General features: G+C 40.3%; 1 protein-coding gene across 6 annotated transcripts in view; it reads right to left on the minus strand.

Moving 5' to 3' along the window:
* BCAS3 (BCAS3 microtubule associated cell migration factor) overlaps positions 1-24,188 on the minus strand; it is a 298,857-nt gene that overhangs the window by 188,481 nt on the left and 86,188 nt on the right. For 4 of the 6 annotated variants that reach the window (XM_077787567.1, XM_021524867.3, XM_077787569.1 and 1 more), the window contains 5 exons: positions 16,956-17,106; positions 10,029-10,073; positions 4,293-4,417; positions 3,557-3,722; positions 2,359-2,459 (listed from right to left, as the gene is read on the minus strand). In XM_077787567.1, coding sequence (XP_077643693.1) covers positions 2,359-2,459; positions 3,557-3,722; positions 4,293-4,417; positions 10,029-10,073; positions 16,956-17,106 — 588 coding nt within the window. The remainder of the gene's footprint in view (positions 1-2,358; positions 2,460-3,556; positions 3,723-4,292; positions 4,418-10,028; positions 10,074-16,955; positions 17,107-24,188) is intronic. The other 2 variants (XM_077787568.1, XM_077787570.1) reach the window with 1 other exon arrangement.

Here is a 24,188-nt window from a genome sequence, read left to right on the forward strand (position 1 = left end):
TTGGCCCTGTGTTTTGGCATCAAACCTCTTATTTATGAAAACCTGGCCGTGCAGCCCTCCAAGCAGCCTGCCAGACGTCTCATTGTTCTGCCCGGCTGCTGACAGAGGTACTCTGTGCTAAAAAGCACACTGAGGGTTTTTCAATGACCCAGGGGGCAAAGGTCACTTATTATAAATGGATAATGAGACCTAATGCAATGTTCTGAGTGTGGACAAAGAAAGGGTCTATCCATACCCCCTTGTGACTTGGTCATTGAGGCTTTTATTTCCCCTGCACACTTAATGGAGCCAAACAATCGGCAGCAATGCTATAGAGAAAGAGAGAACTGCTGCATTCTACCTCCAGAGACAGCTCCAAAGAGTGACCCTGACCGGCGCCACGGCTGCTCTCAGCACTGACGTGGCAGACAGATGGACCAGCCCCCCTCAGCCCCACCGAGCCATTTGCTGGCAATTAGAGCCCCCCACGGAAGGCACAGCACAGCGAAGCCAGGCTGCAGCTCAAGCCAGCCCAGGGCAGAGCTGCAGGTAAGGACAGCCAAGGAGCTGGGCTCGGCAGCTCTCTAACAGGTGGCTTTTGTGGGAAAGCTGCTTGGATTCCAGTGTCAGGGACTTCATTGAGGAGCTTCAGCCTGAATAAATCCAGAAGACAAAAGTTCAAAGACAATCAGACACAAATTTCTCTGTTATTACCATTTGCATTATGTCCTCTAGATTTTCTGCTGTCTTTAGTGGTTATTATTCCATTATTCTTTCAATTTCACATCCAGCTTAAAGAAGTCCTAATATATGAATTAAAATCTGAGTTAAAAGTCTTATAATTCAAGTAACACAAATTCTTTAATTGGCCATGTTTCAGATATTGCATCTACTGTGCAATGGAAAAATGAATTCAAAGTGGAGAGATAAGGAAGAAAGGAAATAAACATGAAATGAGGATGTCAGCCTTTCTGGTGATGCAGAATTACCTATTTCCATGGCAATTCCATTATGTGCCATGAACAGGACTGTGTAAATTCAAACATGCAAACAACATGTGAAAGGTATCTAAGTCACACAAAGGAAACAAAGGATAATTCAATCAAATATGCAAAACCACTTTAAGTTCATTAATTTGCTGGAATTTAGCTTCTACTCATTCTTACTTTAAAAAGTTTTCAGTACTAAACCACTTGAAATGTGTATTTGTATTCATATGTATACTGTACTGTGTAACAGTATTTGAGCTGTTAATAAAATGTTACTAAAATACAAAAAATGAGTCCCATCCGTCCCTGGTTTCACTCTATGGGATACAAGTGAAACAAGGCAGGAATCTAGCAAAAGAAAATCCAGCCAAAATACAAATCTAATGGTGCTGTATACTACTAAATATATTTTCATATTCTTTTGTACTCTTTGAGTGTTATCCTAATTTTCTGTGCAGCACAGAAGAAGGAAGACTCAAAGTTTGCAGGTTTCCATAACACTCAGATGCAGCAGATGGACAGGTAGAAGCAGCAGATCCAATCTGGCACCAGTGTCCCTTTCACCAGTCCCACCCAAAGTGCCTCCTGGCCCACATGGCCACTTGGTGCATCTGAAGTGCCCCTGTCACATAAAACTGCCTGCACTGACAACTGTGCACAGCTCTGGTTTCCCCAGGAGAACCTCAGCAGATGCCAGGAGCTGCTCCCTCGTGAGACTTCAACTGCTACATCACTTTGATCCTAGACAGAACAGACTTACTCCTCACTGTTACTACTCTTCTCACTTTTAAACTGTCAAATAAAAGAGAAACACTCATTTTTCTACAGAACCATTATAAAAATGTGTGGGTTTGTGTATAGATACATCGTATATAGAGAGCTATAGGTGTATGAATGTTTCTGAATATGCCATGCCATGAAATATTGGCTCTCTGGGAATTAATTATGTGGCTGGGCAAGACACAGGCCAAGGCAGGTGGGCAAGCATCCCTGGCAGCAGTGCCAAGGCTCCTGAGGGAGGCAGCTGTCTGAGGCTGTGGCTGGAAGGAGCCCAGCAACCAGGAGTTCCCAGGGAGAGGGAAATGCAGATGCACTCATTACTGGGCATGGAATTCACAGGAGGAAATGGCCAAAAGCATGAGCAGGAATGAGGTGAGGAAACCTTGAAGATTTCATGGGATCTCGTGGGTGACTCTCACAGCATCACAACTCTGATTCATGGCAAAAATCCCAACACTACATTCACTGCTCCATCCTTACTAACACAGTTACACACAACCCTACTGTGGGGTTGGACGTCCACTAAAATTGGCTGAAAAATCAACCTGGAAAATCACCCTCTGCTGAAAACGTGCACATGAGACAAGACAAGAAGTTGTCAGCTACTCACAGCCAGCCAGAAGATACTGGTAGTACTGCACAGCATCTGCAGCCAGGAGCAGTGGATGGTTTGCATTAAATGGTGGTTGGAGCTCATTCCACTGAGGAGTTCTGAGGTAAAACACAAGACTATTAATATTTCAGCTAATACAGAGAATGTAAATCAGTGTTTCTGTCATCACATGCAATTATCTATACAAGCTCACAAAATGTTTGTAATTATTTAAATTAGCTTGTTCAAACACTGCAATCCACCACAGGCAGTGGAACAGCAGGGCCAAAACGTGTGGATTGTGAGGCAAAGACAATACTTGGTTGTGGACTGCAGCAGGGATTGCATTAAAAAAACCCAGGAAGGAGGTTTAGATTAAGTTGGTAAATATGTTTAGGACCATTGTATGTCATGCTGACGTTATATAAACACACAAGAGAAACTGGGGAACTTTTTTGTTCTGTTAACTACCACTGCTTCCATCCCGTGAAGTCATTGAGCACTTACTGTGAAAATAAAGCTGTGTAAAGTTATGGATTATTGATCCAATTAGAATTTTCAATTCCATTACAACCTACTCATTTCAACAATAATGGTCCCAAAGTCTGCGTTGTAATTTTAATTAGGGTGGGCCATTCCTAAATAGCTTGGTAAATCAAGTATTGATCACTCCAGTGCAGCCATAAGCAGCACTAAGGAATGTAGGAGCCAAGAAAAATCAATAGAAAAATATTTTAAAACGTCAAAAGCACTGACAACACTTTCTCATCAATTTTTCTTTACTTTCTTCCACATGTCAGGAATAATTTCTTCTACTGTCTTTGGAAATGGTACCTTCAGCTGCTCACAGGAAAACTCACAATGCTTCATCATGGGAACGTTGCTCATGTCTCAGAGCAGAATTCTGTACTTCAACACTACCAAAATAATCGTTCCTAGCCCTTATAGAAAAATAAAATTACAACCTGATCATTTAAAATCACCAATTGATAAGGATCTCTATTGATTCACAGATATATTCATGCCTAGCTCCACATGCAGAGAAGGATTTGGAAGCTTAGCTCCCATTGAGGCACATGAGCAGTGACAGAACTGCATGGAAAGCAAGGCTTGAATCTCTCTCCTTCCACGGAAAACTTTGTGAGTTTGTACACGAGCGACAACCACCGTGCAGCTGAAAGCATGAAAGGATGGAGCAGTGACAGGGATGAGGTACCTGACCAAAGCCCAGCTGGCCCTGGGGCAGGTGACCATCTCCAGGGGGGTGTCGTCGCTGATCTTGGGCGCGGTGCTGAGCGGCCGCGGCTCCAGGACGTGCTCCACCAGGCTGCCGTAGCAGCTGATGATGTACAGCGACTCCACCACGAACTGCTTGGACTGATCTGGGGGCAAAAAGAGAGAAAAATCTTATTGCAACAGCACAGCAGCAACAGAGAAAGCTCTTACAGAAATAGCAGGCTCTGTCTCCTTTTCAATCTCTTGCTTGCAGCTAAAAAGGTGAATGAAAAGTAGGAAAAGGGCTGAGGAGACAAAGAGTAAATTGTACAGAACACACAATTTTCACACAATAGTATGAATATCTCACACAAGAGAAGTTTCTCACCAAGGTGTGTTCAGGTGATTACACATTTCCAAACATTTCTTGTACATTTGCTTTAGCAAAGGTGTTTCATCTTTATCTCATATTTCTTTCAGTGCCACTTCACACAGTACCTTTGGACTGACCTATCAAAGTTGGGTTTCTGTCACTGTATCATAATAAAAGATCAATTATTCATTTCACTAATTAAAATTTCTTGTACATTTTCATTTTACCAAAAGCACCCCAAGCATGTTCCTAAAATTCTCGATTGCCCCTGAGTTTAAGGAACAAAATCTACAAATTGGTTAGAACCTGTCACAAAATAAGAATTTAAGTTTAAATGCAAGGCCTAATTCTGTGAGGTACCGACCTTTTTCTCGTTTGAGACCGGAATTGTTTGCAAACCATGACCTTGAAGCTCCAAAGACTGCAGCAACACAAAACTCCCCTCCCACAGACTTACTGGGTGAAATCTGTGGAGCTGGTTTGGATTTGCTTTAAAGAAAGAACAAAATAAAATTATAGAAGTTAATTCTCAAAAAAATTAAGATGTCCCTCGCTTAACAACAATTTTAAGATATTACTTCAGAAAAGGGGAATATCTGCAGTTCCTATAAGGCTGAGCAGGATTTAGAGATGCTTAGTGTTTCCCAATAACAAATCCAAAATTCCCCTGGAATACTGAACTCATTCACTTGAAGAACAGAACCGGCTCATAATGGAGAAATTAATTGTTTAAAAGACCCAATACTGAACATTTGCATTAAATAGAAACAACTTCTGAAACAAATACAAAGAAATCCTAAATCCTTTGGGAATGAAAATACAGATTCTGGCTCAGCCACTCCAGGTGCTCGATATTTCCTTGTCTTCTCCAGGGGAAGTCAGGAATACCCAGGGGATCTGAGGGACACAGGGTGGCAGGGAAGGGCATGCAGAGGGTACAGGGAGAGGCAAAGGATGCACACACTCATGAGCCACTGTTAGAACACAGCAGGAATTCTAGCATGGAGAAGCAGACTGACACACTGACCCCATGATGTGCATGGAGCAGATCCAGGGCTGTGAGGACGTTTATTGAGGTGTTTCTCCTGACAAAACTATTGGCAGAACATTGTCCATGCCTCAATTCATTAAATCAGGATTTCACCCTTTCTTTAAGATAAAAGCTGTTTAACAAACCCACACAGGATTTTTCTTTCTTAATATCCTCCTCGTTCTAGACCTTTTAATTGAATTATTTTATATTTTTCTCTTCACGCTGTTTCACTGCTCCCTTTTCTTCCTACCCACCCCTCCTTTCCATTTTTCTTCTACTGATTTCTTCTTCCACACAATTTCAGCCTGTGATCAGACCATCCCATTAACCTGTTTTTTACATGACAATCTCCAGTTCTGAGAAGCGTGTGTATAGGTGCACGGAATTCAGCACTAGAAGAGTATTTTTAAACAGCAGAAATCAATTAAAACACAGTATGGTCATAATGATATTTAATTCATACTAACAGATAATACACATGGCAAGCCCATGGTCACATGGACTTGGATCAGAGCTGAAACTCTTGTACATGTGGGAGAAGCTGGAATGTCCCAAAAGAGCAGTTGGAATTTATAGTCAGTAACTCTGGTATTGAACCACCACAAAGCACTTAATATCCAACTGTTAAACCTACAGCTACAGACGAGTGGGTCAGAAATCTGTGTTCCAAAAAGGTCCTGACCATAAATCTATTCCCTTGCTTGCAGTGGCACATCATGTTTCTATATTAGAATATTTAAGTTGTGATTGTGTTAACTAGTAAGTTTTTATCAGCTACTCAGAAAAAAAACCAGAATGGATTTCTTTCACTTTAAAATAATCATCTATCACAGAAAGAGTATTTTTAACCTGATTGTATATTGAGAATTATTTTAGCTCTCACTTTTCAAGTATTCACATAACCATATTCTTTCAGGAATTAAAATATAATCTATCAGTGAATTGCTGCTTACTTCAATTAAAAAATGACTGGGTTTAATACAGAATTCAGGACAGTGTCACCCATCCATCACCACAAAGCAAACCAGAAGCACAGGTATGACTCTGCCATATTCACCTCCTCTTGACAAAAGGATCTTTCCGTCCTGTCCTAATATTCTTAATATTCTCAATTTTTACTGAATGAATTCTGAAGTAAATAAAATGATTTTTCAAGGTTAATGAAGTAATTTAAAATGGAAAAAAAAAATTGGAAACAACTGCTATTCTCAACTACAAACTGGAGTAAAGTTCTACAGAGACAGAACTGCCTTCAAGCCTTGAAGCAGAAGTGAACCTGGGACTCAACACGTTTTTCCAGAGTCCTCCACACCGTGAGTCCCCAGCCCCGTGTTCAAACAAATACAATTATAAACAGCCTTAGAGGAAATGGTCTGAGCTCAGTTCTATTTACATCTTGTCTTTAGGATGTGCATCTTTCAAGGCAAGCACTTAAGTGTTGGTTTCAGTGCCAGCAGCTTTTCCCTTCGAGGATGATGTTTTGTAGGCAGAAAGAGCAGACCTTGTAAAACACGATTACTCATGTGGTTAAACTCAGCCCTGCTAGCAAACAAAGACAAGCAAACAAACAAAAAAGATTTCTGCATCTTATTGGTTTGGACAGATTTCTGAAAATGCTGCTGAGATGTCAACAAGTCTATTCTGAAGTCTCTTGCAGCTGAGGAATCTTTTGTTTGAGCATAATTTTACTCGATTCCTGAGTTTTCATCGATATGTTCCAACACAAATTTCATTCCTTCAGCAAACCTCCAAAGCTCAGTTATTTTCAGTAACAGTAATGCCATTAGAAAAATATATTTACATGTCATTGTGATATTTTAACAACTTGGAAACTATAAATCCTCATTATTCTGCAGATGCAAACGCCCTCTCAGCTTTATAAATGATAACAAAACAATAATGTTGAAGGTAGGTGGTGAATGACTTGTTTCTGCTATGAACTCCTGCTCTTTCCTTGCTCTTGGCTTGTCAGCACTTCATAAATTCTTCCAAGAGCTGAAATTTAGGCACATTTGGCTTCACTTTTACAAAACAGTTACTTTAAAAGAAATCTTCTAATACAGTAACTTCCAAAAGATGGTACCATAGTTTTCCTGAGAAGGGATGCAGCAAGAAATTCAGATTTTTGGGAGTCAATGCTAAAACCAAGACAGTGAAGCACATGGGACCAAAACATTCCCCATTATAATTTCACTCCTCATTTCTCCCAAACCCTAGGAACAAGAGCATTGCATTTAAGACATGAGGAGGTTGAAAAGGCAGTTTACTTTTCCCTCTCTGGATCTACTCCACTGTGCAACCACACCTGGAATTCAGTGAGACACAGCAGTAATTCTACCCCAATTAGATCTGTACAGAAAGCTCTATCAGGAATAGAATGTATCTAGGGAAATTTGCATTATTATCAAATGCTCTCACATTATTTTGGAGGATTATTTCTCTCTTAAATGCCAAAGCACCAAGATGTAGATGCAGACATGGCCAACTGATATTTTCTACTAAAATGGCACAAAAGGAGATGGGAGGAAACTGAAGAAGAAAATTAAGACATCACTTTGTCAGAGCTTAAAAAGCAATGAAGAGACTGAGCTCAGCATGCAAGTTCTTTCATGTTGCCAACGCAGTAAAAACAGATTAAGACCTACTGAAACCTTTCAGAGCTCCCACTTGTCAACTTTGTAATGCATCAAACTCTGCCATAATCTCTGGAAATGCACTGTGGTAGCTCTTTGTAAAAATACTAAATAGTTACTAATATTTTAATAAATATTCATTTATTTAACTAGTTAAATATTATTATTTAACTAGTAAGAATTAATACTTTTAAAATATTTTGACAACCAGAGGCTGCATAGTTCATGATGAAGCTTCATGTCTCACAGAGTTCTTCTGGCTCTTAAATGATCTTTAAATCCATTGTCAAATAAGTGACATGACTTTAAAACAATAAATAAATTGCATATGTGTGATAAGAAGGAGCTGCCTTATATTCTGCAAAGATTGAAAATCACTTTGATTTTATACTCCCAACAAATAGGCTCCAAATATATGAGATTCATAAAAACAAAAGCACTTATTCCACACTAAACCCACTGAAATGGAAACATCTATGACTGCTGATGGAAAAAGTTTTATCTTGACTACATAAGCTGCAACAAAAGTATCAGGAGAAAAATACTGCATGAGATTTGCAATTACACATAAAATTACAAAAAAAAATCTGTCTCAAAGTCCAGAAATTTTAATTCATTTATCATTGTGCCTAAAACATGAAAACAAAGATGTTTCCAGTTGTCAGATCACGAATAAAGCAAGAAAAAGCACGAAATGCAATGGTAGGATCCTTTATTCACCAGGCACTTAGCTGTCAAATCAACATCCATTTTGTTTACAGAATTTTAGGTCTCATTAAGACCTTAATGGAAACAACATGATTTCTTTCCCCACCCAAAGTGTGTTTTTTATCCTAATTTCTCTGTAGATGAGTAAGGACCATATTTTTGAGCTAGCACTGGCATTAAACAAACCACAAAAAGAATCTTGTGAAAGACAGGCAACAATTTTGGAGCCTATTTCATATATTCCCCTCTTTAATCTCAGTCTTTTGATTTTACTTCAATCTAAAACCATTTCTGGCTGATGACATCTCCTGCTTCATGCAGGGGTGACCCACACAGCCTTTGCTCAGAATTCCACTGCCAAAACTCTTCTTCCAGAGCCTCTGCACTTCTTAGATCACCACCAGGCAAAAATCTTTGGTGCACCATAAGCTGCATTTAGAAATGGTTCTTAGGGAGGTACTTCAGGAATTAGAAGTTCTCCATGAGTAAGGCAAAGTTTTTCCTTTCCTTCCCTTTCTCCTTTCTCCTCTCTCCTCTCCTCTCCCCTCCCTCACCTTCCCCTTCTTCCTCCCTCTCTCTCCCCCTCCCCTCTCTTTGCTTCTCCTGGCACAGCTTCCAAATCCCTCCTCAGCCTTCTTCTGGGAATTCTGTGTCCTACAAAGCTCTCAACAAGTTCTTTTCCTGAAGAGAATATTCTGATAGAGACACTGAGGGTGATACCCGGGGTGCCAACTTGTAGAGCTGAGCCAAGAGCCACGTACAAATATTCCAACAGATACTGGTGGGCACAGTTAATAGATATCCTTAGCTAAATTAAAAACAAAGAGAAAATCCCAAACCCACAGAAAAACCCCAAAAACCCAAGCCCCAGAAAACTTCTTGCTGGAAGTTTTAGAATTTTCTAAGGTGTTCCTACTTCTTCCCTTCTTATTATCCAAAACTTCCAGCATCTAAGCCCGATCCTCTTAAAAAGTGGTGACTGAGGTGATGCAGCACTGCTCAAATATTGAACCAAACTCCAACATCAAAAAACTTGTTAAAACTTGCTTGTTCTCTTCTCTGTATTCTTACAATATGCTGCATTTTTTCACATTAAAATGAAATCCCCTTTTATTTCAAATATCCCAGTTTTAACAGAACTGTTTTCCATGTTGGAACAAGATGATCTTGAAGGTCCATTTCACCCTGGACAGTTCCACGATTTTTTTTCTCCAGTGTAATCAGTTTTGCCTTTTTTTTTTTCTCAGTACCCATTTTACTGCTTCACCTCTCACTGCAGTACTTTACTGCCTACTCACTGCTAATCTGGCTTATTTTTCAGAGGTCATCATCGATGTTTTCTGTCTGTAAGCAACTTAGTGCTACAATAATAAAGGAAGCAATATAGAAAAAAAGAGAGAGGCTTGTTTGGAAAGACATTGCAATCATTTCTGCCCACTTAGAAATAATTTATTTTTTCAACTTCCCTGGTACTTAAAAATTAAATGCACTCTCAAAGGTAAAAAGGGGAAAAAAAAAGTCAATTCAATTCCTTGCAATGCTTGATGGTGAACACGCATCCATACTTAAAAAGTGAAGTTATGTGCGTGGAAACCTATGGATCAGCCATGCAGGTAAACAAATTAAAATGAAAAAGTAATCCAAAATTAAAAAGTCTAAGCACAGTTATTTTCAGCAAGGACAGCAAATGGAGTACAGGCATGCTGGGTTTGAACTGGGAACTCACCAAGGAGCTTTTATGGAAAAACATCCTGCTCCAAACAGGTAAGGTCTTCACGGAAAGGGGAAAAATGCACAGAAATTAGATGAGAACTCAATTCCCAACAAGTACACTGTACATCACGCTATTAAGATTTATGCAGAAAGTGCCCAGAATCGTTGTCAGACCCTTGCTGATGGCCTGGACGGGCTGCCAGGGGAGCAGCAGAGCCCAGGGCACAGTCCCAGAGCTGGGAGCTGCCGGGAGGGCTCCGTGTGCTGGGACACGCCGGGGACATCGCTGCAAGCTGGGCTGGAGTTAGGCTGGGGTTAGGCACAGCTCAGGGCTGGGGTTAGGCACAGCTCAGGGCTGGGGTTAGGCACAGCTCAGGGCTGGGGTTAGGCACAGCTCAGGGCTGGGGTTAGGCACAGCTCAGGGCCCCCTCCAATCTGCTGCCAAAGCTGGGGCTGCAGCAGATCCTGAAGTCAGAACTGACAGAAAAAGGGAATTAGCATCCAAATCGGTCACAGGTGGGTGATTTCCACGGAACACTGAGGGGCTGAGTGGGGCAGTTTTATGAAGTTACTGAGAGGAGGTCAAATAAAACCAATCAGAACCTTTTAGGGACAATTACTCAGCCTTTTGCTAGGACAGAAACACCCCTTGAAATTCAACTGTTTCACCCAGAAATCTTCTTCCCCCCCTTAAAAGCTTGCACAGAAGCAGGAAAGAGAGGCCTAACTTCAAATGTATCTGATGCTCAATTAGCAGATCTAGAGCTGAGTGCTTTTGGCCACCCAACAACTTTCACCATGATTTGATTTCATGTTTTGTTCGAGTATTTTGCACAGTGGAGTTTTTAACCCAATATTAATCTAAGAGAATTTTCAATGGATATCTCCCTTTAAAAAGCCATTGCCATAGTGACATTTGCATAAAATCTGAAAAGGAGCAAAAGGAGGAAAATTTAGAGCTACTCACAGGCTCAAGGCTTCTTTTGAGTCTCATTTGGGATGTAACATCATCCACAAAATCTCTAAATAATTGATTTTGTAAATTCCAATGGTTCTGTTTTCTTTTCATACTCTGACTCAGTGGTAAGTTCTGGGTAGTTGAAACAGGTGAAATATTTCCAGGCAATGAACTACCAGAAAAGATCCAGCACTGAAGGATGTATAAACACTCAGCCATAGACACAATTAAAAGGATACCAGCCTGATAAAAAATAATTCAGTGAACTAAATCTGACATGAGCACAACATCAATGAATGAAGGGATCCTCTCAAAAAACATTCAGGTGAAGGTACAAACCTAAGACATATATTCTTCAACATGCAAAGATGCAAACATCCAATAAAGAACAGAATATTACAGAAAAAAACCTATTTTTATTTACTACTATAGGCCAAAAACCCAATGTTTTTGAGCTCCATATAAGAGACTGGCCTTTAACTTCTTGTATTTAATAAATTGGTTGACATTTTTAGGGACAGAGCTGATTTGGAAGAACCAACCACCTTTCTAGACCTAATATATCATCTTTGAACAGTGGTAAAACCCAATTAAATTGTCTGAACTGAATGATCTCCTATAAAGTCAGCACATCCAGTCCCCGAGTCAAAGGCCAGTCTAAGTCCAGCACTATTGCACTGCTTAAATATTTAATTGAAAGCTAAATCTCCTGCATAACCCAAAGCCAACATAATTTAAAATGTAGAATGTATTGAGTGTAAATTTGAAGAGTCATTGGAGAGTGGTCAGATCTGCCTGAGAGCTCAGAATTCAATTTCTAAATTGTGATCATGGATGTTTTGGACACTATTTCTTTTTGTTCTTGTCTGCCTAAGTTGCTCTGCCTTCAAACCTCAGGCAAGTAACTCTTAGCTGGGCCCATTAAACATTGCAGAAGATAACACCAAGATTTTCTTCTTCCACAACTGCTATATTGACTTGATTGTACTTGCAAAGGAACAAATTCTCTTTATTTTAATTACAAATTGGCCCAGGTGGGCTTCATCTGCAGGTTTGTTCAGTGGGTTTTGGATAGAAAATGGATGAAAATGGATAGAAAATTTTGTATCATGAAGAAAATATAATTACACTTCCAAAGACTACAGCAGTCTTATTAAAATGCTTTAAGTGTGAGAAAATCAACTTAGTACCTCTCTTCTGTTCAAAAGACCTGATTTCTTTAAAGACAACCATTTTTTTCCCTATGATATTTATATAAGCAATTGTTTTCTCCTATTTTCTTCACATAATATGGATGGAATGCTAATTGAGAGCGAGAGAAAATTCACAAATTACAGGATAACCCAACCTTGAAGAGACAGCACCAGATGGCTGCGCTCGGTGACAGCAAGAGAGCAGTGCCAAGGCAAAAACTCACCCAGGTTCCCCTTTCCCAGAGCCAGGCAGAAATTCCAAAGGAAATCATGCAATGGAGGTGATTTACCACTCAAAGTTCTGACAGAATTTTCACAGTTTCTTACCTGATTCTGAGTTTTAGCAAATCGAAAACTGAAATACTTTGATTTTGTGTCATGTTTAATAAAACTATTTAAGCTTTTAATAAGCTTTGCAATACCCATTTATTCTAACTCTCATCGTGCCAAATCAAGAATCCTTTCATAAACAGTGACATCTGAACAAACTTTAGTGCAAATAATTGTATTTTGTATCAATTACAAATCATTACAACAGTTGCTTTGTTACTAAAATGTATCATTAAAAAAAAATTATATAAAATATGTCTGAGAAATGTGCCAGAAAGAGAATGTCTGATTTCAGACAATTGTGCTGAATTCTTTAGTTTTACTTTTGTTTTTCTCTACTTTTTCAGTTATTTTTTCCTTGTTAATTTTACCATAATGTGGTGATTTTGCACCACTTATTTTTGTTTGCTGCAGTAGCTGACTCTGGGATAAATGAAGCTCCCTGAGACAAAATAAACCCAATTTATATGAGTGACTTTCCGTGCATATAAAATTAAAATGATAAAATTGCATCAGACACTTTACCTACTTCCCCCTTCCTCACTGAGGGCGGAATGAGGGATGGGGTGAAGAAGAGATAGAGTTTCATGTTTAAAAATGCACTATCTAAATCTCCTGGCTGGAAAAAATGCAAGGTTTATCCCTTTCCTGCAAGGCACACTGGATTTCTGTGTTTTGACCAGACTCAGCTAATGCAGGTTCCATCCTGCTGCTCACTCCAGCAAGGATGAATTTGGGAGTGCAGTATGATACAAATATAATGAGCCTGTCCCTTGAGAAATTAAAACAAATGCTGCTGTCAGAGGAGTCAACTCTGACAATAGTTTTTCTTCTGGGGCAATTATTCTATATTTTCCTTCCCTCCTTCCCATTACAGCTCATCCATGTCCCCACTGGAAACTATCTACAGCTCATTCCAGAAACCCAGGGAACTCTTATGGAGTTACTGTGGGGCACAAAGCTGAATTCTAGAATGTTCTGAGTCACTGCCTTCTATAGACAAGGAGATGGATCACACAGCTCTCCCCCTTTCCAGTCTATAAGCTCTTTGTAAATGAGCAATGAATTAACCCATTCACCATCCTTGACAAGGAATACAGCATTACTATCAAAATTTTGACAGGGGAAACTGAGGCACGGATATAGAAAGACTTATTAAATCCAGCTTTTGTGCTGTCCTGCATCCTCCTCTAATCTTTAAAACATCAGAAGCTTCCTTACTCATTAGCATTAGAGCCCCTCTGGGAAAGCCTGAATGTGCTGACAGCACAAACTACAGGAAAGCCAGTCAATGGGATGACAAAATGTAGGGACAAAAATTAAGTGCTCGATGAAGGTGCAGAAATTACAGTGGGAGACTTGAAAAGGCAAGGGAAGAAGCAGAGGGCAGGGAAGAAGGGAAGGACAGCGATGGGAGGCAGAGGGGATGCCCCAAGGCACTTCATGCTGACAGTGGAACTTGCATTCAGAGCAGCGACTGATCAGAACATGTTCCAAAATCTGCATGTTTGCAGAGGGAAGGAAAAAGCATCTGTGATGAACAGCACGGTCACGACACAATTCCAGACTCCGTCTTTCATTCCCATAGGGCTACAGGGAACACTTTAAAAAAATTTACTGCCATTCCCCCTGTCAAGCAACACGACATGCTTTGCAGCTCTGCTCCAGACACATGATATTAAGAGCACTGATCAGTCCTTTCAGTACCTGGAAAGTATTTTGCTGTCTTGGATACTGGCAGAACAAACCTCAACTCGTTTTTTTGGTTAATAAAATCTACAAGACTTCACAAAGATTTAATATTGAAGCAGCTGATGGTTAAGAGCAAATAAAACGGACAAATCCGGCCCTCTAATTATACGGTATTTGAGCCTTGCTTAAATATGCTGCAACAGATTAAATTTTTAATTCTTTCAAAGTCACAAGCACGGGAGAGGAATGTTTGAGGGCGATGCAGGAGCTGAGTGATGCCAGCTCCTTCTCTGATGGCCGCAGCACGCGAGGTTCAGCAGCTGCTCCCGAGGAAGAGCCTTGTTTCCTCGGAGCAGTGCTTAGAGGTGCTGACCATGTAGGTGTAAATACATCTGTCTTTTGCCATTTGCAGTAATACATGCCTCCTCCACTTCTCCCAGCGAGGCAGATGGTCCCTGTCCTGTCGAAATCTTACACTGCACAGACTTCCAGTGCTATGTGTTTGCAGAAATACGAGGGCAGATGTTAAATATGTTAAACACACGCTTTGCCCCCTGGAGGTTTAAGTTAAGGCTGCTGTCTCAATTTGGTCATTTTAGGCATGCCAGGCTTCTCGGATCCTAGGCATTCCTCTTAAATCCCTGCTTTATAAATAACAGCTTTTCATGTTAATTTTGTGTACTTTCATCAAATATTTTGGATGCAGAACAAATGAAGGAAGCTCTCGGCTTACCGTTACAAGGCTACGTGGGCTGTGCTGAAAATTATGATCCTCATTCATGAAAACTCTATTTACACAGCAGGGTATTTCCCATGACTGTTGTTTTCCCCCCTTACATAAGCCTCATTGAGCATTTTAAATTTAATTACTTTTAAAAATTACATAAAATGGAACAGAGACAGTTTGTGAATAGCATAATCTACCATAAAACTACAAATATGAGCACTCCAAAAATGTTTTAGATGTTTAAGAATAAAACATTAAATAAAATACTGCAGACCTATTACAATTGCAATAATTTTAGAAAGGTTTCTTGGTATAACACAGCATTAAGAAAACCTTTGTAAAAAGTTTCACATTAAATACAACTGCAAACCAAGAGATTTTTTTCCAAATACTTCCCTTCACTGCTTCTATTACCTACCTCCCCTGGCAGGCCCTCAGGTAAATTTTTAATTTCTTTCTCTGGCGTGTCCCATCTGGTTCTAAGAGTCTATTCCAGTTTTGGGAGCCCAAATTTATATTTCTATCCTTCACTGTCCGTATTCTTCGAGTCAGGTTTTTTGTATTTCCCCTCTTTGAGGAACTGTGACAACCTCCCCCTGATCCCACCTCCCTTCCCGTCCTCATCCAGGATCACACCTGGATATGCTTCCAAAATTCACCTGAGCAGCAGCAAAACTTTTTTCACTCAGCTTAAACTGAGCAGAAAACTAAAAAGGTAAAAATAAGCAACTGAAATGTGTCTGTGGAGGAAGCTAAACCTCAACGTGACCCTCCAAGTGTTTCTTCACTGTTTCTTAAATTCCATTTACAATTATCTGTGAAGCTCAGGAATTGCTCTCGGCGCTCGGGGCAGCTGCGTGTCTGTGGCTCACGTTTGGCTCCGTGAGCGCTGTGAAATTCCCATTTCACAGCAAGGGCAGGAAAGGATTGCTGGACAGACACGTGCACAGCCCAGCTCCTGACTGCCAGCACTGCCAGCCACTGCACCCAGCCCCAGGGGATTGTACAGCACGTCCACAAATATGGGAATTACACAGGGGGACAGGGAATACCCATCAGCTCTCGCCTGAAAAATAATTCCCAATTGATGAAACACAAGGGAAAATTCACCTCACGAGCAGGGCTTGAGCAAGAAAGCAAGGGAGGCAGTGCCTGTGTTTGCCAAAATGCAGGAAAAGGTTAGGAAGCTGTAGGAGTTGCAGTTGTTTTGTCCAACCACATGCCATGCTCAGATCTACTTTCCTTAAAAATATAAAAGCCCTCTGAAAACTAACAGATCAATCAGATTTTTAACTGGAAAATATTCAGGAAATCAAACAACAAGAAAATGAGAGAGGAAAAATATAATCATCACCCTGTAGCTTTAATTATAATAAAAGAATATTTAAAGTTTAGCAAGAGAAAAATGTCAGCTGTTGGACAGTATTAATTAATTTAAAATTGCTGTGGTTTATGAAGCTCATAAAATTTTATAATATATATATATATTTAGAGAAGCTTTCCCAAGAAATACTTTGAAGTGCTTTATCATGGCACATAAGAAGTACCAAAGTGCAGCTGACTCTGGAGTGGAAATCCACCCAGTCCAGAACAGTACAACAGAGGAAAAATAAGGTCAAAAAAACAGTGGTATTAAGTTTTGCCTTTCTGCTGAACCTGGCTTACTGTCTTTCTAGTTCTGATGGTCAAAAATCGTTTCTGCTTGAAAAGGTTGGAAACCAAAATAAACAAACTTGGGGAAAAAAACAAAAGCCATATTTTATTCTGATTGAATACAGCTCTGCTTATGTTTCATTCCAATTCCTGGTGTGAAAATGTCTCCTGACCCACTCAAATGAATATTCCTGAATTGACCGAGGTTTGTTTTCAGGCTGTATTTATTTATCTGATGCTTTCAGTCTCCTCTTCCTCCCACCCCTCTTCTGCTGCTATTAAATGACATACACTGAAATTAAAATATAGACTAAAACTAATTCTCACTAATAACACAAATGATTTCCACATGAATCATAAAGGTTGAGGAAGGTTTGTGCCACTTACCCTGTGCGTTTGGTGATGGTCCCTAATGTCATTGGCTGCTTGATTTGAGCAAGAGGCAACACCACAGTCAAACTTGGGAGAGGCAGGAGTCGAGGATTGCCAGGATTGTTGTTTGTGAAGTTATTGTAAGTGTCTTGGCTGTTCAATTTACCTTGATGGGATAGAGATGCAATAAAACACATTACTGAATTTTTTTCTTCATTTATAATTTCTACATGTGCCTGAAATAAGATAAAAAAGACAAACAAAAACCCCACAAAAAACCACAAACAAGCTGTTGTTATAGTAAAAGAAAAAAAATCTAAAAAAATAATCTTCATTTCAGATAAAGAATAAATTACAATGGAAGAAGCAATTACTGATTTTACATATGGGGATAAGGAAGGATTCCTTTCCATGCAAGGGAAATTATTCCTGCTGCTGCTGCTGCTTGCCTGGCAGTTTTGTTCACCGAAAAGTTTTCGAGTTCGATTTGAAGGACAAGCTCTGGATTCCAATTCTCTATTTAAAAAAAAAGGAGTAGCTAGAAGGGAATTATTTTCCTAAAGTACCACATACAGTGTTGGTAATTGGAAGTCCTGAAAAGGTCGCTTTTGTTGTCTCGACGGATAAAGACATACAGAATAATCATCTGCAGAACTAAGGCTGGAGGGAAATATCAAGTAACTATGTCAAATAAAGCCACGCCAAACTAGATGTAAAAATCAAAAAAGTATCAAAAAAGTAACAAATTTCATATTCATTCAAAAAAGACGAAAATGAAACACAGGTACTGAAAAAAAGGAAAGGGAAAACATAACAGAAAAGGCCTCAACAACCCTAAATTTAGCTGATTTCAAAGAGGTCTGTGCTGGATGAACGCCCAGTCTGGATACGCTTTCTTACTCGCTGTATCACTCTGTAGTCACAACCTTTCATTCTTCAGTTGGAAAAGGAAACTAGCTCCAAATTTCATGGACAGTAAAGAAAGAAATGTGAAGAAACCAAAGAAAGAAGTTAAACAAAAAAAGGGGCCAGTCTGTTTATAGCAGAATCAAAAGTACTTTAAATAGACAAGCAACCATGAATTAAAAGGTTTAGATCATTAACTTGTTTTTCTGTGTTCCTATAATGCTGTGAAACGCTGGCTTTGTTCTTAATCAAAAGGGAACCATATTGGGAATTAGGTTCCTAAACAACCGATGCATTCTACACAGATATTATACAAATCCCAGGCCAAATCCATACAATCTGCCTCAAGAGCAGCCACCTTTTTTCAAGGAAGAAAAACAGCACAGCAAAGGGTTTCTCACAGGAAGCTGCCTGAAAAGCTTTAATGGTACTTCAGATGGATTGAAAATAGGAAAAGGAAGGCGGAAAAATCTTAATGAATGTCTCATCATCCTAAAGACACTCAATGCTTCCTTCACCCTTCTTTTAATACTATATAACTGTAAGCTTGGGGGTTTTATTTGGGTTTTTCTGCAAAGCCCCCAGACCCCTGCGCCTCAGAGAAGCACAATAAGAGAAATGATGAAATTACAAAGTGTATTTTGTGATAAGTATCTGGCCTGAGCATCCATCAATACATTTTAAGAGAAATAGAAAGGCTTTAATGAAGAACAAGCCTATTGAAGTTCCCAGGGAGCAGATTTCATTAATAGCAATTTTCCTCTACCAACTTGGAATACAAAGAAAAAGGAAAAGGGGAAAAAAAACCAACCCAGCTCAGTTTTAAATAAGACTGAGATGCAATTAATTTTTTAAAATTAGTTTAATAAGGCATTTTTGGTTTTTTCAGGAAGGCATATGAATAGTTGCATGCATTATTGTCTAATTAGTCACTGTTCCTGCAGCCAAGGCCTCTCTGAAAGTGTTTCCCTCTCCCATATTCCCCTGGACCCACATGGGGACAGCAAACACTGACTCCAAAGGGGGCTCTAAATGTCTGTAATTGGTTTTCTATCACTTATTCAGAATCTAATGATTAACTCTGATCCACAGGCTGGGTTGGAACAGCCCCCTCTCCACTCTCAAGGCACATTTCATGTCTCAGTGCCCCCCTGCTCCCAGCTTCATGTGGTTTTCCATTTGCAAAGCCTTCAGCTGATTCAATGGATTATTTGCATGCAGAGAAATGAGGAATTTACATCTTCCTTCCTACACAAGGATGAGCTGCTTTGCTTCCACACAAGTTCAGGACTCCCAGAGCAGTTAAGGATACTTAGAAAACTGCAAGATTATCTCATCCCTTCAGAGGTTTTTATCAATTGTAGGAACAACATCTTACAAATTCTTAGGCTCATATATAAGGAAACATAATTAAACCTCCCAAAAAAGTACTAAACAATAAAAAACGAATGAAAATGTTTAAAAGATATTCTGAAAGGGACTAAAATATAAGATGATTGTTCTTTGAGAAAAAAAACAAAATACATCAGGAGATCAAGCATTAAATTTGTAACTATGTATTTGGAAGTGTATCTAAATCTGATGTATACAAACCTCAATAAAAAATTAACTAAACCAGACCTCAAAACACGCAGCACTTCACAGCACAAACATGATAAAAAAATTCTGCTGTGACAAATGGAAAAGCTGTAAATACCAAACATATGTCACAATAACCATTGCCTGCCAACCTGCATTTTCTGCTGCAACAGTCAGTTGCTTCACTGCAAAAATTGTAATTAAAAGTGATACTAGTCAAAAATTAAAAGTTGGAATGCTACAAAGAAGAGAGAAATTATTTTTGACAGGAAAGTTGTTCTTGTAAATCTGACTACAATAGTATTAAGATGGTGGGGACGATTAAGGTTAAAGAAAACTCTCTAATTTTCTGGTGTGCTGGTGCACCCATCCACGAATCCCAGAAATTACCCTTCCATTCCTCCAGCCCTTCCAATAGGAAACTCGGGTAGCAAACAGGAGTTTGTGTGCACAGGGCAGTCAGATCGGGCCAAAAGAGCACAAAGAATGCAGTCAAGCATCAACATTATTTCTACAGCTCAAGTTGTTGTTGATTCACTGTCAAAGGACAAGCAACAAATAAGCCAAAGTTGAAGTTGGGTAGAAATAGCCAGTATTTTTCATCCAGCAGAATGCTGAACTCGAGTTACCTCCTGACATGTGGACAGTGCATTTAACTGTAAATGGCCGGAGACCGACACACACAGATCTCATCCTAGAGACTGCTCCAGGAATGCTTTTATTGCAATCAATCATCACCATCACAATTCCAGGGCAAACGTGTCCTCTCAAGGATCATTTCCAGTGGAGCATCCTGAGCAAGGAGGCACTTTCCCTTGGTAATCACCCAGAGCCCTCAGGACCCCGTGCAAGGCATGGGGTCAAGTATTTGTCTTTCCATAGGCTGCCATAGAGGAGATGTGCATGGGATACATTAAAGCCAGTCTAGGCTGGTAAATCTCTTACTGATTTTACTAAGGGACTTCCAAAAAGCTGGGGATGGCTCTGGAGTCAGACAAATTTATTTGCAAGTGCAGCCTTATGTTGCCTACTGAGACACAGAAAACCCAATCCATTCGTTTTGAACCTGTTTGCTGAGAGTCTGCAAAACTACCAGCATCTCATCCCCCCAAAACCTGAGCCACTCTTTTCCAGACGTTTTATTCCACTGACACTCAAAGGAGAAATGGATTAAACCGAGGATAAAAGTGAAGAAAGAAAACAACAATGGGCTTTGTTGTCAGAGGGAGGGAGCGGCCGCCGGGCCGAGCTGTATTCCCAAACCGGCCATCACTGACAGACTCACTTCCACCCAGCAAAAAAGGGAGGCCTGCAAGTGCCGGACAAAAGAAATCCCAGCAGACAAAGAAAAAACAAATTAAAAGCACCATTATAAAATACAGATGCTATAAGGAAAATAAACTCCACAAGATTTAGTGGGTTTTGACAAAGCTGGACATCTGTGGAAAAGTCATCAGGAGCAGCTCCCAGGTACGGCCGGACAGGCTCGGGGTCCCACGGCATCGCTTCCCTCCTCAACCCCTGGGCAGAGACACCCTCAGCTCTCCACAAACCTCCAATGTTAAATCTGCAAGTTACTCTTTAGGCCTGAATATGAGATTACAACGTTTGATCGACTCTCACTTTTTGAAGTTTTCAATCTGTATCTTTGGATAAGAGAGGAAAGGTACATCAAGGGGAAAACATTCAAGACTTGCAAGCTTGTAACGTTGTTCAAAAAGCAATCAATCAACTGAAAGCAATTAATACAGTTACTTGTCCTCTTCTGATCAACTAAGAGCCTTGATGAATTCAGGCCAGATTTCAAATTGGTCAGTGTTTGAACAGAGCACTTGAGGGCACTGCTGTCAGAGATCATCTCTGCGGAGAGAGGAGGAGAAACACCATGATTTTTGGCACTACTAATGACACAATTAGACATCCAAATGCAGCTTGGCAGGGACATTCCCCAGCCCTAAGGATTGCACTCACCAGCAAGTGTGGCAAAAAGACTTCATAGGATCCTGAAAGAATGATGTGAAGGAAGCCCCTGTCACTGCACCACATTAATGGAACCAAATCACTTATCTGATTTCAAATGAGTTTGAAACTATCAGTACCACAGATCCCATTTGTGCATGGAAATTGAACTCCTAAATCACAGCCAAGCTTAAAACCAAAACTACATCCTCACACCAACTTATCAACAAACTGAAATTAAACCCTTTTACCCATTAGATTTCAGCATGTGTATGACATGCCTCCAAGTGCTGCAGTATTTTCTTTGGTGTAAACTGTCAGCGAGCAAAGCAAAGAGGACTTGGCCCAGACAATTTTTTCTGGTAGGAAAGTAATGATCAGAAGGATTTTAGCTTCTCTATGCACTTTATTTGAAAAACTAAAGTGGTATCAAGCACCTCTCAGCCTTACAATAAAATGCTTCCATGTTGATTTTTTCCATTTTTCTTCCATTACTCCAATACAAAAAGCTTAGTAATGCAGTGTCATTAAAATTCAAACCCTACTTGATTAGCTTTTATATCTTCCAGTATTTAACAGACTCCATTTCAAAGGGTACCACAAAGTCTACTGACATTAACACTACATATAAACATCTATAATTTGGTAAATAAAAATGCAGTAACTCCAGGCTATGCAATCATGTGGAGGCCAAGTTACAGGAAAATGAACCATGTTTGGCCATTATTTCTGTTTAGTGTAACACTGAGGATTCCTCAGCTAAACATTCCCTAATTGTATAATGCAAGGGAAATAAAATCCTCTCTAACTGTGAGGCAAAAAATGGCAGGAAAAACAGAAGTGTCATGGACGTGGTGGTTTATTTTGCTTTGCTTTTTATTCAATACAAAAAGTTTCCCGGATGAGAATGGAAAGCTTCCCAGCTTCAGTTCCAAGACTTTCACCCTCGTTTCTGACCTTTCCTCAGACATGTTCCAGTATAATCTGTAATCTACTACAGTCGGAAGAGGAAACAGCAGCGCCCTGGTGAGAAATGCTGCCTTGTGACCCCAGCAGAGAACCCAGCGGAAGCAATGCTGGCTCACAGAGTCCTTGGAAGAGCCTGACAGACCAACTCAGGAACGGCCCTGGAAACACACCCAGCACCACGAGTCTTAATTACTGCCAAAGTGGGCTTTTGCTTTCATGTTTTGTTTTAGTCAGTCCAACATGTGTTATCTTTCTTTGTAGAATGTTAGATCTTTTCCTAGAAAAAGTCAGGAAACGAATTATTTTAGTTAACGATCGCCTCTCAATTAAAGTTACATTGCCATTTCCTTGAATTGTGTCCTATCAAATTTAAACTCATTTCACACCCTAACCCTCAATATTTCCAGTACAATTAGACTCATTAAAGGAGGAATATTATGACTTAGCTCCTGTGCACATATCATGTAGCTACTCAGAGCTAAACCTACCACTAACTTGCTTCCATTGGAATGGATGGAAGAAAATAACGCATCCGGTTGTTTTTGTAACATTTAAATCTGTTTGATATGGAACCTTTGGAAACACAGCTGCACTAAATCTCACGGTCACCCTAAGAAAGCAGAGCTTGCTCTCTGCTTGCATCCAGGCAAGGCATGTGATGGTGACAGCTCCTAAGTCAGAGTGCTCAGCAGAAACGCGGCAGCCCAAGTGTCTCAGTCACTGCTGGGACACCGTCCCCTGCCCTCTCACCCAAGCTCCTTGAACTTCAGCAACATCCACTCAAAATCTGAACATGGCCTCGCAACAGCACCTTCCTTCTTCTGGAGTTCTTCTACTATCTTCAGTTTCAGGAACTTTGTCTCTCAGTTAAGAAGCGTCCCACTCACTGATACCAAATAACCTCCAATTGTGCTCAGCAGAGAAGGAACTCCCATGACCCCTTTGCTGCCTGTGCCTCTACCTGGACAAAGATGGATTTCCTTAGAGAACAACCCCTCCACCATCACACACACAGATCTGGGATAATAATCATCTTTCAGGACTTACTTAACTAAAAATACTGTTTGTGCAAGGCTCAAGTCCATGTATGGGCAAAACTCAGAATAAACCCACCAAACTGGTTTGCCAGCTGTTGGCTTCAGGCTTTGCACAGGCAGCGGCAGCAACGCTTCAGCTGGGCTCTTCCAGATGGTGTCACCAGCCAGAACAACCAAACTGGCCACCCTTTGCTGGGTCATCTCCAGCAAAGGCCAGGGCCAAGTCCATCCGCTTTGAAACAGATCTTGCACCTTCAGCTCACCACGGATGGGAACAGTGCAAGATTAGTTTCTTATAACTACTACAGGTGTAACTGCAGAGTATGTTGCAAACAAGCAGAAAGGAGCAGTGCCATCCTCCCCACCACGTGGCTGTAAAGCCAGCTCTGAGCCAGAGGCTGTGGCTACCACAGCTCTGGACTGGAGTTTGCAAACTCTTGAGAGGACAGGAGTCTCCGAGCTAACACTGCACTAATGAGGTTATCGTGCAGGCAGCCCCCGGGCGCTGGGGAGAGGCTCTGTTGCTCCCATTTCTTGCACATGGGAATTTTGCTAACACTGTCTGCTGGTGAATGATGAAGCGCTTGAGAAAACAAGAATGCACTATTGCTGCCCCTCGTCGTGTCCATCCATCATAATTCAGATCAGCACAGATTTCAATTCAAAGCCTTCTTTCAGAATGACTCTGATATGCTTCAGCATTGTAAACTTCGGAAAATTTCGGTGTCTCAGACTTCTCTTCCAAATGATACAGAATAAAATTATCTTTATAAGCTTAATGTTTTTTGTACTGAGACAG

Source organism: Lonchura striata, chromosome 20, assembly GCF_046129695.1.
Source record: "Lonchura striata isolate bLonStr1 chromosome 20, bLonStr1.mat, whole genome shotgun sequence".
NCBI classification, from domain to species: domain Eukaryota; kingdom Metazoa; phylum Chordata; class Aves; order Passeriformes; family Estrildidae; genus Lonchura; species Lonchura striata.